The sequence below is a fragment of the Arachis duranensis genome, chromosome 9 (assembly GCF_000817695.3).
Source record: "Arachis duranensis cultivar V14167 chromosome 9, aradu.V14167.gnm2.J7QH, whole genome shotgun sequence".
NCBI classification, from domain to species: domain Eukaryota; kingdom Viridiplantae; phylum Streptophyta; class Magnoliopsida; order Fabales; family Fabaceae; genus Arachis; species Arachis duranensis.
In genome coordinates, this window is record NC_029780.3 from 116703037 (window position 1) to 116722926 (window position 19890).

General features: G+C 28.0%; 2 protein-coding genes across 2 annotated transcripts; one reads left to right on the forward strand and one right to left on the reverse strand.

Annotated features, from left to right (window-relative positions):
- On the forward strand, window positions 1-4422 carry LOC107467863 (probable choline kinase 1). Its single transcript, XM_016087079.3, has 8 exons — window positions 1-172; window positions 378-790; window positions 2925-3046; window positions 3141-3336; window positions 3443-3560; window positions 3660-3707; window positions 3818-3918; window positions 4022-4422. Exons 2-8 carry the CDS (start codon window positions 434-436, stop codon window positions 4157-4159), a joined length of 1080 nt encoding a protein of 359 aa, XP_015942565.1. The 5' UTR covers window positions 1-172; window positions 378-433; the 3' UTR covers window positions 4160-4422.
- Window positions 4423-9226: 4804 nt separating this feature from the next.
- Window positions 9227-19584, reverse strand: LOC107467882 (probable aquaporin NIP5-1). Its single transcript, XM_016087102.3, has 3 exons — window positions 18840-19584; window positions 10490-10974; window positions 9227-9607 (listed from the first exon to the last, which is right to left on the reverse strand). Exons 1-3 carry the CDS (start codon window positions 19071-19073, stop codon window positions 9403-9405), a joined length of 924 nt encoding a protein of 307 aa, XP_015942588.1. The 5' UTR covers window positions 19074-19584; the 3' UTR covers window positions 9227-9402.
- Between the last annotated feature and the right edge of the window lie 306 nt (window positions 19585-19890).

Consider the following 19890-nt stretch of genomic DNA (forward strand, 5'->3'; position numbering starts at 1 on the left):
TCCTGCTTTTTTTTTTTTTTACCTTTTACTCTTTTTTTCAACAACCCAATTCCCAAAACAAAAACTTTTTTGGTCTCTTTCACGCAATCTTCACTTGCACAAGGTTGCTTTCAAAGCTTCAAACTTCAAATCTCCATTTTTGTGTCACAACAGTTTCCCCTGTTTTCCTCAGGTGAGTTTCCCCATAAAAAAACTCTATGGTACTCTCTTTTTTTTTTGTCCTCCTTTGAATTTTCAATAATCAGTTAAAGGGTCATACAATTATGCTATTTTCTCTCAATTGGGTCCTCAAATTTTGAATCTTTTTTCTGATTTTTATCGTGCATGCATGGAAACCACTAATAACTTCATCATATCTATCTCTCTGTTTTTTTCAGCTTCCCCTGTTTTGAAAAAGAGCTCTCTGTTTTTTCTTCCTTCTTCGCAATCAAGAATGGCCATAAAGACAATCGAATTGTTGAAGGGGTGCGCTTCCCAAGAAGAGATGATGGAAGTTCTTGCAGCTGTGGCTTCCGATTTGGGTGATGTGATCGAAGATTTGAACAACTTGCAGGTGATTCCACTGAAAGGTGCAATGACCAATGAGGTTTTCCAAGTAAATTGGCCAACCAGAAATGGTGGAGGCGGTTTGAGGAAGGTTTTGGTTCGATTGTATGGCGAAGGTGTTGAGGTTTTCTTCAACAGAGAAGAAGAAATTCGAACCTTTGAGTGCATCTCAAATCATGGACAGGGTCCAAGGCTTCTTGGAAGGTTCACCTCTGGCAGAGTTGAAGAGTTCATTCATGCTAAGGTTTGTCATAATAATCTTCTTTTTTATTATTATTTTTGTTTACTTTTAATCTTTTTTTCTAATAATTTTTATAACATGTTGGGTGTTGAGATTAATTATGATGCAAAGAATATGATAAGTCAATCATCCAATGACATGTTTTTATTTGGAAGACTTTTATGTTTGTGGAGATTGAGTCTACTAATAATTTTTAGAATAATAGTGTTTGAGATTTTTAAAATTAAGCACTTTAATCTTTTAATTTTAAAATACATAAAATAGTACAAGACAGGACAAGATAATATAGTCTAGTTTGATTTGAAAAGTGAACAGAGAGTTTAAAAAATATTAAAATAATCTCTGAATTAACAATAACAACAAAGTCTTGTCCACTTGATAGTTAAAATAATTTTGAAAACAATTTTAAAAATTTTAAAATAGTTATTTTAATGATTAAACTAATCAAATTAGATGAGAGTTTATTGTCTAATAGAAATAAATATTTCTGGGTAATTGTTCTAATTTTTATTGATGTAAGAATAATTCATTTTTTAATATTTATATAACTTTTTTATACTTGCAAAGCCATAGTAGGGTATCAGCATCCTTAGAAAGTAAAAAGTATAGTGTATGAGGTTTAGATTGATGGTTATATTTGAGTTTTGAGCTTAGTCAGTCATACAAGTTGGAGTTAATTTATGTTTTCTTTCGAACTTTATCCTTGGAAATTTTGCTAAAGATATTGGGGAATTGCTGAAAAGTTGGAGAAAGTTTGACTTTATATTCTGCACTAGAAAACATTATCACTCTTTTCAGGGGTGATATTTGATGGTTGGACATCTTTCCAATGATGATACTCTCCTGAATAGAAATTATATTTCTACAATTTTAATATTAAAAAAATATATTATAATATTAATAATATTTCAATTAAACAGTGTCTTTAGGTGGAAAAAAACATCCATACCCAAAAGAAATCAAACATGTCCACACACAGCCTAATTTTTACTTTTTAATAAATTCCTTTTTGAAGGGGTATAGAAAACATTGAAAATATCAAGATATTATTATAAGTTTCATTATACCCTTAAAAAATTAAATGCATAAATTTGGTTGCAACTTGCAATAATTATAATCTAATGTTTGAGCTTTGAAGAACATATGCTCAATTTCAAAGTTAATGAATAATGGGAATTACTAGTCCATTTTACTTTATTCTGTAGTAGTCAAATAGCTTTTAATTTTGTTCTGAATTCGCCATTTTCTGACTTTATTCCCATTTTCCTTTTAGCAAAGAATGGTTAGCATTGCCTATTAATTGTTTTTGGATCAATAATTTTGAAGCATCTTGAAGATATTAAATTGAATGCTTGACCCAAAAGAAGATATTTAATTGGATGGTGCTGAATCACTAGAATGAGATCAGATTCTCAAGCTGATTCTTTTTTTTTTCTTTCTTTTTTTTTTTTAGCAAAGGTGCCTCTTTTTTCTTATTCTTATTCCTTCCCTGATTGATTGATATTTCTGTTTGTGGTATTATACTAATTACTAAACCAATTTGCTTACATGAATTGAAGGGTATCTTAAAAGTGTTGAGCAAATATGGAATTATCAGACTTGGAAGTCTTTTTGACTTGGTTTCTATTTCATTCATATTCATTTATACTATAATATTAGATTATCAAAGCAATTAAGTAATTTAGGAACTAAGGTTTCCACTTATACTTCCTTCAAAATATGCAAATGAATGTAATAGTATCTCCCTTTGAACTAGGCACTTCATTCCTCTATTTGAGTTCCAGAAGTGAATACAAACTATATTGAGTAATGCTAGGTAGACAAAAAAAAAAACAGTCAGAACTTGCCTTATTTAGCATTCATTAATTGTCGCAACAATTAATAAATACTAAATAAAGTAAGTTATGACTGTTTTTGGCCGATTTTCTTTGGTTACCAAACATTTCCGATATTTCTGTATGATTAGTCCTTTTCATTAGCTATTGATGACACTGAAATTCGCAGTGGATTGAAATTGATTCATCAAGTCTTTCTAGAAGTAAAAAAGAATATGTATAATTTGATTAAAAAAAGCAATATTATTTGCATTTGTAGCATAAGTATTGTGTATAATGTGCTGTTTTTCTTCTCCTTCCAGACTCTCTCAGCTGCCGACCTCCGGAACCCGGAAATATCTCCTTTGATAGCCTCTAAGATGAGAGAGTTCCATTCGCTTCACATGCCGGGTCCTAAGAAGATTCAGCTATGGCAGAGACTAAGGTAAACATAGATTTCTGAAGTTAAGGTGTTAGAATTATTATAGCTATGCATAATCAAAATTCTAAAGTGTTCTCCCCTATGTTGTTATTACCAGGAATTGGCTTAGTCAAGCCAAGAGTTTGTGCTCTGCTAAGGATATCAAAAACTTTGGTTTGGACAAACTAGATGAGGAAATAAATATGCTTGAGAAGAAGTTATGTGAAGGATATCAAGAGATTGGTTTCTGTCACAATGACCTTCAATATGGTAACATAATGATGGAAATAGAGACAAGGGCAATAACTATCATTGTAAGTTATCTTCAAATTTCTCTCCTTTTTTTCCCCATTTCTTATGTTATTTTTTATATGATTTGAACTTGGTATTAATCTTTATCTTATTTTCCATGTTATATAGGATTATGAATATGCAAGTTACAATCCTGTTGCTTATGACTTGGCGAATCATTTCTGCGAAATGGCGGCCGATTACCACACGGACACCCCTCATGTTCTGGACTACAGTAAATATCCTGGTAGGTTTTTAGATTAGATTGTGTCAAGTTTGTTCTCGAGTTATTATTATGAATTCTAGCAAGATTTTTGCTGATACAATTTTGACATTTTTATGGCAGGACTAGAGGAGCGCCAACGCTTTATTCGAGTCTATCTGAATTCAGAAGGTTCATCCACCAACCTATTCTTTCTAGAATCAATACTAGCAATTAGAATTCCAAAGTTATCAGAACTTGAACATGTTTGTAAAATTTGTTTTGTGGATCTTTGTACACAGGAAAGAAGCCAAGCAAAACTAAAGTGGAGCAACTACTCAACACTACAGAGAAATACACTCTTGCAAACCATCTATTCTGGGGTTTGTGGGGGCTCATTTCTGTAAGTTTTTCCAAAACAAAATCTTAATTTTAGTGTGTGCTAATTATGATTTATGCCTATTATTGATTTATGTATGCATGTTTTGTTTTGTTTTGTTTTGCAGAGTTATGTTAATAAAATTGACTTTGACTACAAAGAATATGCAAGGCAGAGGTTTCAGCAATATTGGTTGACAAAGCCTGCTTTGTTGGATTCAGAAGGCAATGTTTCTGAAGATGAAATTGTGGCATCCTTCATATAATTACCTTCTTAGTCAAGTTAATCTTAATTAGTAGTATTTATTCAATAACAACCTCTAATGGCATGATCATATGCAGTGTTATATTTGTAAATAATATAATCACTGACAATGTGTGATGAATTTTTGTCATTTTTTTTTCCTGTTTTTACTAATATAGTTGCTTATCAATGAGACAATGATCAATCCCTCTCTCTGGGGATTGAGATGGTGAATGAAATTGAGAATTACTAGTTATGTTATTTGCAATATCTTGTTAATTTTCTGGCTCTAACATAGTTAAGTAAGAACTAAACTGATGTTATGATTGGAAAAATTTAAATAAGGATGGGATTGTATACAATAGTTTTAAATATAAAAATGTTTAATTACTCTATTGGTCCTTATAGTTTTGTGAAATTTTTAATTAAATTTTTATATTTTTTTTTAATTGAGTTTTTGCATTAAATTTTTTTTAATTGAGTCTCTACACTTTTTTTTTCTTTTATATAGGTTTTTGTACCAATTTTTTTTTTAGTTGAGTTCTATAAAATTAAACCAATTACTACTAAAAGGGACTTAATTGAAAAAAAAAAAAATTAGTGCATGGATCCAATTAAAAAGAAAAAAAGTATAGGAATCTAACTAAAATTTTCGCAAAACTATAAGGACCAATAGAATAATTAAATCATATAAAAAATAAACAGTATTGTGAATTGCTTATATATATATATATAGTTGTTGTCTAAATAATTACTATTGCCTTAGAGAAGCTTAAATAGGATAATTGAAGCAAAGATCAATTACAGATTTGATCAAAATTAATTATGCTAACATTATGAAAAGATAAAAATCGATCATAACATAAGAATTCAAAAATCAAGTCGACTTGTTGAATTGGGAGAAAGTATAGACAAAAAAAAAATACTTTCAAGCATCACAATTAGCTTAAAATGTTCTTTGAATAGTTACACGTATAAGATGCTACTTTTTTCAATTATTCATTTTTCTAAAGAAAATTAAAATCTCATAAAAAGCGAAAGAGCTTTTTTCTTAAATCAAGATGCAATATAATAAGATGAAATCCAAGATTCTTGAAGAATAGTGTTATAGGATTCAGCAATGACTGAACAACCAATTATTCCCATCGCCAACATTGCAATTCTCAAGTTAATTACCATGGATTAGACTTAATATAAACTTAAAAAATATTGCTTAGTGTCATTATATGGAATATTCTTCGCTTAATTTAATTTGTTTCTCCTCCTTACACCGAGAGCTACAAGTATAAATACCACTATATAAACAAACAAAATAATAACTTCTTATTGTACAAAAATAATATTGTTATAGGATAGTTTATTATTTTGGTTAGCCTTGCCTACCTCTTAAATTTGACGAAGGGTTTTGCTATGCTGCTTAACGTTTTTTTTTTTCTTTCTATTATTTGTATCAGAATATAGGACAGTTTTTGTTCTCTTCTTTGCAGGGCAGTTAAAAAGAATAACATGTTTAACTAGAATTAAATATTATTATTTAATGAATTATTTTATTTTGTTTGAGCGAACTGCATTAGGCGTTTTTTTTTGTTGTCTACGATATCTTCCAATCCGATAGATTAAGGACTAATTCATTGTAATTTTTGCTCTCTGTTGGGTTTGCTTGGTAGTCATAGATAAAGGCAATGTTTAAATTATTTGCGAGTTACGTTCATAACAAAAAAAACGGTTGTATGTCAGTTTACACGGAATTTATTATTGTAAATATATATGTAATAACATAAATAATAAAATTAAGTTGGGTCAATTTAGTAGTTAAGTCACTAGTCCACTTAAATAAGTGTTCGATTTGAATTCCAACCCATTGACCAGCAGTAAATCTTTAAATAAAGTTCTGATCTGCGACAGATTAGTCCTTAGTCTGCCATGTTAGAGAATACCGTGAGAAACAAAAAAAATAATAAATAATAATATATTACAGCAATAATTTTTTAATTATTCAATTATTTCTCTCAATGCCCAATATTAAATTAATATTTTTCATAATTCTAAAACTATTTTTCATGTAAATATAAACATAGTTGTGAATGAGTAAAGTTCTAAAATTTTGATATACAAATTGGAATAATGGTACAATTAAAGTCAGGTTATAACTCATTATAAGAAAAAGATTACAGGTCTTAAAATTAGCAAGGTGGGGGTAAATTTTAAGGTTAATGAGTTATAAGTTATTTAGGTGAAACAGCATAACTTTTTTGTAAAAAGAAAAGTCTAGGGTCAACAATTTTATTAAATTCTGACCAGCATGTAACCAGCAAAGAAAAGTGAGCTACTGGATGAAATCTCACACCAATCTCACACCATTAAAATCATCATTGATGGCTATTTGATGGTTACAAATTACAAAAATTATTGCCCCCTAGCATTTCTCTTTGTAAAATTCACTAGTAAAATGTAAAAAAAATTTGGGTAAAAACTCAGGTGAAATCGATTTTACCGTGAAGTTGATATTTGAGAGCCGTTAGATAAAAATTTAATCAAATCAGTCAAATCATCTAATGGCTCTCAGATATCAACTTCACGTCAAGTTAAACCAAAAACTTGATTAGGGTTCGCGTTAGAGTGATGACATTAAGTGTCACGCTATAGATGAGTTGTTCAAATGACTAATTTGTCCCTAATATATAAACACAATACGGTGTCGTTGAGTTTTAGGAGTTTAATTCGCAAGTAATATTTTTATTTTTGCTAATTAACTTACATGGACATACTTGGCATAAAGTTTCTCGACGCATTTCCTGAATCTTTTGGGATCAGTGGGTTCGAGCAAATGACATTCGGAAACACAACAGCTCATAATGCATGTTTGCCTCTTTTCGTGACTATATGAATACTGTTGCCTGCATTGCTCGATACAATTGTTCAACTTAGATGCAATATAATTAGATGAAATCCAACTGTTATAGGATTCACCAATCACTGAAAAAACAACTATTCCGATTGCCAATATTGCAATTGCATGTCTCATACCACTCATACCATTATTCTTAGCCATTTGTCTCTCTTTTTTTTATATGCCAATTATCTCTCAAGTTTACCATAGATAGATCTGGCTTTATATAAACTTAAAATATTCCTTAATGCCATTATATGGAATATTATTCTTCGCTTAATTTAATTCGTGTCTCCTCCTTATACCAAGAGTTACAAGTATACATACCAATATATAAACAAAAAATTTAATTGTTTTTAGTAAAAAAATTTAATTAGTTCTTATATATTTTTTTGATTGAATTCTTATACCATCTTAGATTTTATAATCAAGTTCTTGTAACGACAAAAATGTTGAAATTAACGAAATATTTTATTAAATAAAATGAATATACATGATACTTAATTAAATATTCTGTATAGTTTAACAGAATATTTTGTTAGTTCTAATATTTTTATCATGATAGAGACTTAAATAAAAATAAATAAATATAAAAATCTAACTACAAATTTAATAAATTTTCTCATGGTACAAAAATAATAATGTTGTTAATTATACGATAGTTAATTATTTTGGTTAGCCTTGCCTACCTCTTGAATTTGACGAATTCTTGACAATAAAACGCAATGATATAATAATGCTAGTTGAGTTTTTCATAATAAGTTATTATATGATATAATGGTATTAATCAACAATGACTAAATACAGGTTAAAAGAATTAAAACAAAAGCTAGTTGTCCAAAAATAATAACATTACAACAAAAAATCTAATATGGATCCAGAGTGCTCTGATCTGTGCAATAATATTATGTTATCCTTTAAAAAGATAAAGATATTTCTCTCCTACTAAAAAATATCTTTCCACATAATCTACACACATTTAACTTTTGATCTCATTTTTTTTATGTATTAGCCAAATATATGAACCTTTAATCACAATATATTACTAAAAAATTATATGGGAATTGTTTTATACCATTTACTTCATTTGATTGATGTTAGCTTCTATTGCTTATATATAATTAAAGTATTGATACTTAAACATAATTGAAACTAATGATAACAAATTAAACCGAAAATAATATAATATAATCAAGCATAAATTATCATCATTTGATTAACTAAAATTTTTCTCCATCCGTCAAATTAAATAATTTATTTAAGGGTAAAGTGTTCTTTTGGCCAATATTTTTTTAATGTTTTCAGATGTATTTATTTTTAAGAATTATTATTTTAATTTTATCTATTCTCTTATATTTTTTAAGCGTCAATCATTTGTCATTTTTTTTCTGTATTTATTCTTATCCCATCCAAAAACTTAAGGGTAAAAATTGAAATAATTCAAAATATTGAGAACAAAAAACATTATTCGAAACACATATTCATTATTTTTTTTCTTCTTTTTCCTCTTCCAACCCTGCCGCTTAAAAAAAATACAGACCTAAATACTTAAAGAAAAAGGCTAATTTTTTTAATATAGATTGTATGTTATGTATTATTATTATTATTATTGAAATTATTAGTATTTTTTTAATATAGTGTTAATTTTTTAAAATTATTATTAAATAAATTGGATGATGAGATTTGTTGAGGGATGAAAAAGAATATGAAATGAGGGTCCGATTTCAGTGCATATAATTTTTTTTCAAACACGACACAAATCCATAGGTTCAATTTCAACATTTAAATTTTATAATTGTTTAAAAATAAAATCGGATAAGCACAAAATCAGATGCACCGACGTGTGGATGCACAAAATGAGAATTTATTATTTTTTATTATTATTTTTAGTCATAAATTTAATTTTAAAATAAATTTAAATCTTTTAATGTGATTTTTTATTATTTATTTTATAAATAAAAAAAGAACAAATTATTATAAAAATAATCACACTTGATCTTTTAAAATAAAAAGTTAAAATTTAGAGGATAGACACAACAGTAGTTCTTACTATAACTGAATCAAACTACAATACAAGCATGACATAGTCAAATCACGCTTCACGCCCATTAGCGTGAATGATAACGCAAAACAAAACACACCATACACTCTTTTTTGTTTTTTGTTTTTTTTTTCCTCTTCTTAGTATCTTATCATTTTTTTTTTCCATGGATCTGAGATGCACACCATACACACTTAATTTCACATAACTAAACATAGCATAATTAACCAAGGATCCCCCCACACATTTTATTTATTTAATATATATGTGGTCCTAATAATATGAAACAAAAAGGGAGGGGGAGGTAGCAGCATGTGTATATGTGATTGATAGGCTAGCCTGCCCTGTCACGGAAGCTCCTAGTCTGTCGCGGCGGCTGAGCATCGCTTTCCTGCAGCTTAACCAGCGTATAAACGCCGGCGCCTGCAAGGGCACCCAGTGTTGGCGCCACCAAGTACAGCCATATGTGTTTGTAATTCCCTGCCGCTACCGCTGGACCCAACGTTCGAACCGGATTCATGGAACCGCCGCTTGTTGGCCTAACCAATTATTCAACACATACATTCACCTTTATTTCTTAATGCTATGAGAAAAAACGAAATCCTCAAAAAGATTTTTAAAAATAGACAAAATAAATCTATCTTCTAAGTTTATTATATAAATGTTTGTATCAAGTGGATGCATAAATTGATTTTTGATAATGATCAAGTGATACCTTCACATTCTAAAGTATTTTTGCTCTACTTTTGTCAAATTCTTCATCAAGTGAGAAGAATTTGATGTTTCAAGCTAAGAGTTGCTGCATGACTAAAAAATAGCAGAAAATCAACACAGTTTTGCATAATAATGGTGGATCGCACTTACAAATAAGAGTGATTTTTTCTTCAATAATGTTCAGTGCCAATAAAAAATCAGTTAAAACAGTCTATAATTATTTTATTTAGAATACTTGTATAATTTTAAATGTAATAAATATATAATTATAAATATTATGAGTATGAAATTATAGATGTTATGTGATATAAAATAATTTTAAATATTCCCTTATATTGTTATACATACTACAAGTTAGTGCTATCTTATAATTTCACTTAGGAGTTAATTAACTTAACCTACTGACACGTCATCTAACAGAATGGAAAAACGGTTAATTGCTAACTACCACTAGCTCAATCAGTTTCTAACTACTAATAACTGGTTTACAAGCTGACTCATCGTCCCTTAAGCTCCACTTGGTCTAATAACTTCAATAGAACAAAATAAAAGGAAATTTTTTATTTTTTCAAATTACGAAAAATACTAGGAGTGAACATTTTTAGCTTAAAAAAATAGAGAATTAGTTTAAATGTAAAGAAAAAATCGTAAATGAATGAATGAATCAGAAAGTAAAGAAATGAAAGGTTCCATAATTACGAACGTACCCTGAAATGAGAATGTTGAGCAAAACAGTGGCACCAACAGCTATACCAGCCAACTCTCCAACAGCACGAGTATCAGTGGCAACGGCAGTTACAACAAACATGAGAATGAAAGTGATGATGAATTCAGTGGCAAAGGCCTGGCCAACAGTGATGTTAGAAGGCACGGTGACGCCGCCGGAGAGGTAAGGGTGGTAAACGCCCTTGAGAGCAAAGCAGGCGCAAATGGAGGCAGAGACTTGTGCGGCAATGTAGGCAGGGACATGAGTCCATGGGAAGTGGCGAAACGCGGCGAAGGCGATGGTGAGGGATGGATTTAGGTGGGCGCCGGAGATGTGGCCAATGGAGAGGATTATGAACATGACGGTGAGGCCGGCGCATGCTGCGTTGCCCATTAGAGTCTCTGCTCCGTTGTACTTGTTGTTCACAATGGGCCCTGCTGTTGCTGCAAATATCAGTATGAATGTTCCAACAAACTCTGCTCCAACCTGTTTTGCATTTTTTTATATCTTCATCAATAACACTTCTCATATTATCATCATTTTCTTCAAACCCATGTCACTCTCTCTTATTACTATTAGACTATATACGAATTTTTAATTCCTCTACCGTACCTTCATAATATTTGAAGGTTCATTTCCCTGGTTTTTTACATTTTTATTGTTTTAAGTGAGTATTCATGACCTATAACATTGATATGATACAAAACATCATAGAAGATATATAGACATATAAATTTTAAAATTTTATAAAATACAAAAACATCATAAAACATTATATATATATATAAAGATTTACGTGATTATTCATAACAAATTTGTCTTAAAGTAAAGATTTTTTTTATTTAAAGTTCAAATTAGTTTTTAAATGATTATCCATTTTTAAAGTGATTTCTAAAAATATTTTTTGAATTAAATTTATCCTTCAAAAATTTTAAATTAATCATGTTAATTTTTTTTATCATTTTTATTATTAATATAATAAATTTATGAAATTAGATCAAATCAAAATCTAATTGAGAAAAAAATTTGAGGCATTGAAATTCCTTAATTTAGGGGTTGATTTAATCTAATTTCATAAATTTATGACATTAGCTGAAGATTAGAACTACTAGTTTATGGTGTTACTTAACATGCCATATCAGCAAATTTTGATCTCATTAATAAAAGAAGTGAGAAAGGATTAATGTGATTAACTTAAAATATTTGAAGAATGAATTTAATTAAAAAAAGTTTGGAACCAATTTAGAGAATGAATGATCTTTTAGGTAGCGTTTGGTGGAAAGACATATACCGAAAGACTCAGACTGAGAGACAGAGACTGAAATAAGTTTTAGTATTCTGTTTGGTGCCAAGTGAGAGACAAAAATTGAAATAAGAATAAAACTCTAATTTAATTTGCATAAAGGATAAAATTGGAATTAATTAATTAAAATGAGAATATTTTAGGTATAAAATGTTATTAAAGTTTCAGTCTCTGTTTCTAAAAAATATCAGTCCCCTGTGTCCCTACATTTTGGAGGTACTGAAATACTGAAATTTTGAGGACAGAGACAAAAATTTTAGTACCAATCTCTGAGCCAACAAACATGATACTGTGTCTCAGTCTCTCAATCTCTGTCCCAGTACTACAAAACAAACGCTACCTTAGGGACGAATTTGACTATTTACTCATTTTTTGTTGTTGCTTATAGTATCTCTTCAGGAGACCAAATACTAATCAACCGCAAATAAACTCTATTTAAGGGTCTATTATTGATCAATGAGTTATTATATTCATAATGCAAAATTTGAATCTAGCTATAACACTTACTTAAATAAACAAGTGAGTTGATTATTCGACCAACTCAAGTTGGTTGTTTTTATATAAAGATAATAATTAAAAAATATTAAATAATTTAATATATTGAATTAAATTATCATATAATATTTTTTAATTATAATATTTATATAAAGATATTTTTATATGAATTGTTATCCTATTTTAACTCAATTTAATCACATTGAAGGATAAGGCTAAAATTAGCATAAATTTTTAAATTTTTCAGTTTAATAAATACAATATATTTTAAAAAATTTATGGATAATTTCAAATAGTTTTAGTAATTGCATATGACCGCCTCATTGAATTCTTGCTCAGTCCATTAATGGTCTCGTTACTTCAACTTGAGGATAACTTAAAATAAAGAATCAAGAGTATAGTACTATTAAAGTTAACAAAAAAAAAGAAAACATCTTTTAAACAAAAAATTATTTATTTATTTAATATCTTAAAACTTGTTTTTCGTTTTACTAAAAATTTGTTTTTGTATTCTTAACTAACAAGTGATCTAAAAATATTTGTTATTAAAACTCATCATATATTATCACTATTTTAACTATTTTTTATATTTAATCTTTAACTATACTAATTTATAAGCATATCAAATGAAAAATACTATCCATCTCAGATGAAAATATCAAGTAATAAATAAAGATAAAAAATGTGCATTTAATTTGCGTTTTTTATTTTTATTTTTATTATATTCTACTTTTAGGATTTTTAATAAAAAATAGTAAAAAAAAAAAAATTTTTATTTTCTGATTTTATCTCATATTTTTTTATATATAAAACTTAAAAAACCTAAAATATTAAAAAAATAAATAAAAATACAAACCGAATGAACTTTGAATTTTTTTTTCCTTTAATGTTTGCTTATTAATCAATGCCCTTTGACTCTTATTGAGAATATAAAAGAGGAAATTACTTACAGAGAAAGTAACTTTTAATGTATTTGATATCTTATCTTTCCTATTAATATTTTTTTTAATTTTTGACAAATATCCTAAGAACAATTTTATTAAAATTCTAAAAATTTAATACAAGGGTTTGGCCGGGGAAATCAACAAAAGAATTCTTGAATCGATTAGCATTTCTGAGAATATATATTTTGTGTTTGAAAATAACTATCCACCCTTAAAACGTTTGTTTCACAAATAATAACTATTTAATTAGCAAATTAATATAATTAATTAAAAATAATTTGAAAAATTAATTTTAAATTCGTATAACTTAATATAATAATACATCTCAATCATTATTATTTAGCAAGTAATGAAGTCAAAGAGTAGTAAATGTTGGGTCTTGGGTGTGGCCGATGAGACCAATGAAAAAAGACCTCGAATTGAAGAATGAGAAGAAGGCTAGTAGCAATTAGCAAACACAAAAAGTCAAAGGATAGAAAATCAGTGCCGACCTAAATGCATAAGAGGTCAAAGGAAAGTGACTACTCAACTCCCCTAAAATTTTTAAAAAATAAAAAAAGAAGAAAAAGAGAAGCTACTAGTAATAACTAATAAGTCAACGGGTCAATTGCAATACAGTAGTAGATAGTAGCAGCAACTAGCAAGAGACCCAATCGATGAAGATGGGAAAGCTAAAATGCTGAGTTGAATTTTGAATTAAACCACACCAAGGAACAGATAGTCAAGGGAGATGGCTATTCGGCTAAGAAAATCCATCTGCTTTGGAAGAAAAAACATTATTATTATTATTATTAGAATTTTGCTTGTTAGAAATACATTTTTTTTTCAAACGAACAAAATGACTACTGTTTATGCACTGGTTTATTACGAGAATCAGGTCTAAAATAATTAAAAGTCCAATTAATAATTTACAAATATAAAAATATCATATTTATATTATCAGTTATGTCCGACTTGATGTGCTTGATTTAGAGGTACACATTATTCGACCCGATCCAATCTCAAATATTTTAGGAGTTAATTTGGTGTGATTTTATTGAATTTAGAGTCGGATAAGGGTTTTAAAGATAGATCCGATCATTATTTCGAATCGGATTCGGGCCATGGTTCGGGTCACCCAAAATTAGCCCGGTAGCCCAGTTATCATACCCAATTAATATTTTGTGTTATTAGGGATAGACCATAACTATTTTTATGTGGAATTTAAGTATTGTAAAGTTTAATATTTTGTGTTATTAATTATTATAAGATTATAAATTAATGTTTTATGTTTAGAATGCATAATATTGTGTTATTTGTATTGATTTAAATATTTGGTATTATTAGACAATATTAGTAATGATTGTGGTTATGCTTTAATTTTGAAGAAGCGTTGGTTCTTATTATATTTTTCTAAGTGAATTTTATCATATTAAATAATGGTTGGAGTCTTGAAAATTTGGATATTTTTACATGCTAGCTTACAAGAAGGTATCAACGTAATGTAATATTAACGGCTTGGTTTTCACCCGGTATTATTGTGACCCGAAAGTGTTTTAGTTTCATCGGGTTTAGGGCCAGATTCGAGTCTAATAAATAGACCCGGTGTATATTTCGGGTCGGGTCTGAATCACATCAAACCCGATTTTACCTGACTCATGTGCACCCCTAGCTCGATCTTATTTGTCTGATTTGGTGTGCAAAATTTTAACTGTTCTTATAAATATGCTCATATATTTAAATATGAGATTTTAACGGAAATGGATCCTTTCCAGTTTTTTCAACACTTGAGAAAATGAAGCATGATCTCTCACCTTTAATTCTATAAGTGTGATAAAAAATAAATATGAGAGAGAGAGTAATAAAGGATTAGATTTAACAATTGACACCATTCAATTTTTTTCATTGGAGAGGATCCACTCCCAATTTTAACAACTCCAAAATAAAAGGGACTAACCGCCCCACAAAAGAAAAAGAAGTTACAAAGTGATGTGATTCAGTCAATACTTACCCAACCTCATAGATGTCGGATATGATAACGTAGTTCAGCTCTACTTATTTATTAACTGACTCATAAAATATCTCCTAATAATTTTGAAGGGAGATCTCAACAACTTCTCTAACAAAAAGATACGGTTATATACCATCAAAGGTGGAACTACTCTAAAAGATGATTATCGATTCTACTATAAATATATTGAGATCCTCATATATATTCAAGTCCCAATCTACTATAAATCTACTTAAAGTCTTTGTTAACTTAAGCATCACATACCATTCCTCACAATAAGAATTTTTAATTTTTTAAATTATTTAAAATATACAAAAATATTTATAATAAAATATAATAAATCTAAAATATCTCATAATTTTATTAATAATAAAAAATTATTTATATATTTAATTATGTTTTAATAGGCTCAAGCAGATCTGACAGGCTAACAAGACTTATTAATGAGTTTAAGCCTGACTTATTAACATATTAAGATTTTTAAAAGAGTTTGAATCTGTGCCTATTTATAACAGGCCAGACTGCAAGCCGTCTGACCTTGTTTTACCCCTACTCACAAATTGAATATTATTTAAAAAAAAAATATGTACCTCACGTTTAAGTCTAAATCACTGTTTAAAGTAATTCTCGAAATAACTACTATGCAACAAATCAAATGATAAAGATCCAAACTCTAAATAATCTATGAGACTAGGATGATCCATAACTCGTATTGAATTAGATAATCCAAAAGATTATATTCTATGTCAAAAAAAAAAAATATTCTCTACAACTTTTTTATTAATAGAATGATTGGTGCATGTAGCATAAATAATATTCTTTTCGTTTTTAAATAAGTGTCAATTTTGTTGACATGCTTTTTTATTTTAAGTTGTTGAAATGTGTTAGAGCCAACTGAATTGACCTAGAGATATATTTGGGAGTGATTGTTAGTAGCAATGCTGGAAGTGATTGGCCTAATGTTCGCTCATGTGATAGATGTGTTTTATGAATAGGTAAGTGTGAGTTTTAGATGATTGTATTATTTTCTTGTCCTTTTGTTCCTTTTGGCTGTGTTTCTATATAGGCATGAGACATTAAAAAAATATATAAAACATACAATTATGTTTAATAGATGAAATATAAATAAAAATATTATATTTAAAAATACTAAATTAATATATTTTATATTTATTGTGATAAAAAAGACAAAGACATTAATAAGAGATATAATTTATTTTTTAAATTTTTTTATTATTTTTATTAATTTTTTATAATTATATTTTTTTCCAATTTTTTGAATAAAAAAAAATAAATTAGACTTTTATAATTTATTATAATTTATCATCAAACAAAATACAATAATACTAATTTTTGTGTCTTATTTTCAATATCTTGTCTTGTCCTGTTTATAGAACTAAACACAACTTTTATGAGTTTTATGTTCTCATCTATATTTTTGGTGTGTTAGCTGTTAAGACTTGTATATTTTTAAAAAATATGTTAGAATTATAAAAATTGAAAAATAAAATTTTAGAAAATTTTCACTGATAGTAATTATTTTTTATTAATTATTTTACTAATCTATGCTCTCTCATCTGTTACTTTAGGAGTTTGAGTAGAAAAAATAATATTGTTACATTAATTTGCTAAGTAAACACTTATTTGTGGATGAACAAAATTTAGAAAATAGAAAATTATTTAAAAACAAAACGAGTAATGAGTAATAAAATAAGGTCTTGCTGCACCCTTGAATAATTTTAAAGATATAATAAATACAAAATTTAATAAAAAAATAAAATTTTAAAATTCTAATGTACTAAGTATATCAATAAGTATATCAATACTATATTAAGAGTAAAAAATCGTTTGAATTTTTTAACTTATATTTTTAAGATATTCTTCAATTAATTTCTATAAAAATTTTATCTAAATAAAAAAAAGTCAAAATACAAACATTTTAATAAATTTTAAAAGTGAATTCGACATTTATTGGACGCAATGGCTAGCTCTTTTCTTTTGACTGGGATTGATGGATGATGATGATAATGAGTTCATGATGAGAGAGTTATGGATCCACACTCATTTGACTCTGTGTTTTAAATATGAAAATGACAATCTCTCTAGCTCCCACACACATACATATATAAAATAATTTACAAATTTTAGTTCATTTATTTTAATACTGCATATTATTAATATGTAAAATATTTTATTTTAACAATCAATAATTAAATTTCGTTTCATATTAAATTAATTGGATATAGTCCTTTTTAATTAAAACTAAAGTGTGGCGTAAAGATTAAGGAATTAGTTATTGTAGCTTATATCTTTTGTTAGTTAAGCAAAAAGCCAAAAATACTTATTAATTGGGACAAAAAGCATATAATAATTTAAATTTGTTTTTGTAACTTCACTTCTTTTTGTATGACTAATTTAATATATATTTGTAAGACCAAGCGTATATTCTATTATTATATTTATAGGGATTAACACTTACATCCGTAAGTATTAATCACATAAAATTATTTGAAAATAAAAAAATGTGGAACTAAAAGCTAAATATTTATAGAAAGGATTAAAAACCAAAATAACATGACATTCAAAACAAAAAAATACTGATGTTTTTGTATTATTATTATTATTATTATTATTTAAATATATATTTGGACGTTATCGTTGTAACAGTAATAGAAACGGTTTACTTTGGCATTCACTACATCACACGCTTCTTTTTTTTCTTTTTTTAATTTGATAAAACATGACACATTTATAATAGCATAGTTGGATGATAATTGAAAAAGTTATATTAATAATATATTAAAATAATAGATATTTTCTAATACTTTATAGTACATATTGTGTAAAACTGTTTGCATTATCAATCAATGTTGTAAGACAACTTAATCATATTGTGTAAACATTATTTTTATATTATAATAGATCAAAGTTATTGGATTCATGTTTTCTCATCTTAACTTTTCATATAGTTTAGTAATATATTTTTATTCTCACTAAAAAATATATATATTGACATTCGTGTTTTTTCTTTTTGTTATATACACCGTACCGTACGTTTTAATAAAATTATCCATTTGGATGAAATTATAAAACCACACTATTGATGAAACATTCCCAATCAATATAATTCATAGAGATATATATCCTTAAACCAAAACAATAATCATGATAACAATTTTAACAATAATAATAATGAACAACAACAGTTCTATGCATGTCTGTTCAAGATTAATTGTTCACATGGCTCCAAACACAGACATTTTGCATTATTTTATTATTATTAGTCTCCCATTCAAGCACTTCACTTAGAAATTATTGACTAAAAATATTGATTAATGTAAATGAAAATTATTAATCTTTGAGATTTTTTAATTTAGTTATTATCATTAGAAATCACTTAATTAAGAGAAAATGCAACAATATATAGAAATTAAGATGTGGAAATTCAGGTGCAGTTGACTTCACGTGAAGTTGATACCTGAGAGTTGTTAGATGATTTAATTGATTTGACTAAATTTTCATCTAACGACTCTTAGATAGCAACTTCACCGTAAAGTCGACTTCATCTAAGTTTTCACCAAATTAAGATTAGTGGGTAATTAGTGAATTAATTACGTACCTTTTGAGCGAGAGACACATTTGGCATTGGAACACCAACAGTGAAATCAGCGATGCAACTATGGCTCTTACTCATGGCAGCTGGCAAACACGTGCCGCACCTTCCCGCCATTGTAAACGACGGTTCGTGTGTCAGCGAGTCCACTCGAAGCGACGTGAACAGCGGCCCTCCCGGAGTATCCGGCGTCGCCGGCATAGACGCCGCTGTTGGCGTCCCGGTCTCCGATTCCGGCATTCTTTTTTTTTTCTTTTCAATACAAGGTAATAAAGAAAGACTTAACTGATAAAAATGATAAGGATTGGATAGAATAGTGGATAGTGATACACCTAAGGATTAAACACTACATGATTTTTCAAATTTGGGGATAAAAAAGTAATTTTTGGGGGTTTTTTTGGAGATGTTAAGGTAGAAAGAGGAAAATATTACATAATTGGTTGGTTTTTATTAAGATTTTTGCTAAGGAATAGAAGGGGAGAAGGGACCCAGGTTGGCGATTACAAAGAGATGATGATTCTATGTAGAAAATGGAACAAGAGACATAGATGATATGAATTTGGTGTTGTTAAGATTGGAATAATGGAATCAAGGGAAAACTTGTGGTGGTGGCTGTGATCCAATTTTGAAGTTTGAGAAAATGGAAAATCAGAGAAAAAGGTAGTGAACAAGGTGGAGGAGAGAGCTAAAGGTGGCTTAACAAATGGGGAAATGTAAAGTAGTTGGTCAACGACGAGTGAGGGAGATGGAGAAGAAGCCATGGGTTAGTTAATTCCTACTTATATGAGTTTAATTATTTAATATATTAACTGATTTGTATTAGTTGAGTGGTCAACTCACTCGTTCGTTTAAGTAAAGGATTTACGATGTCAGATTTTATATTACCAAAATTAAATTATTAAAAATATCGTAAAAATATAAAATATAAAATATTAATAATTTTTCAAGATTAAATGTGTTGATATAAAATGATTTTATGCTGATTAATATAAATATAAAAATTAATTAATTTCTATGATATATGAATTAATAGTACTAAATAATAATAATTATTATC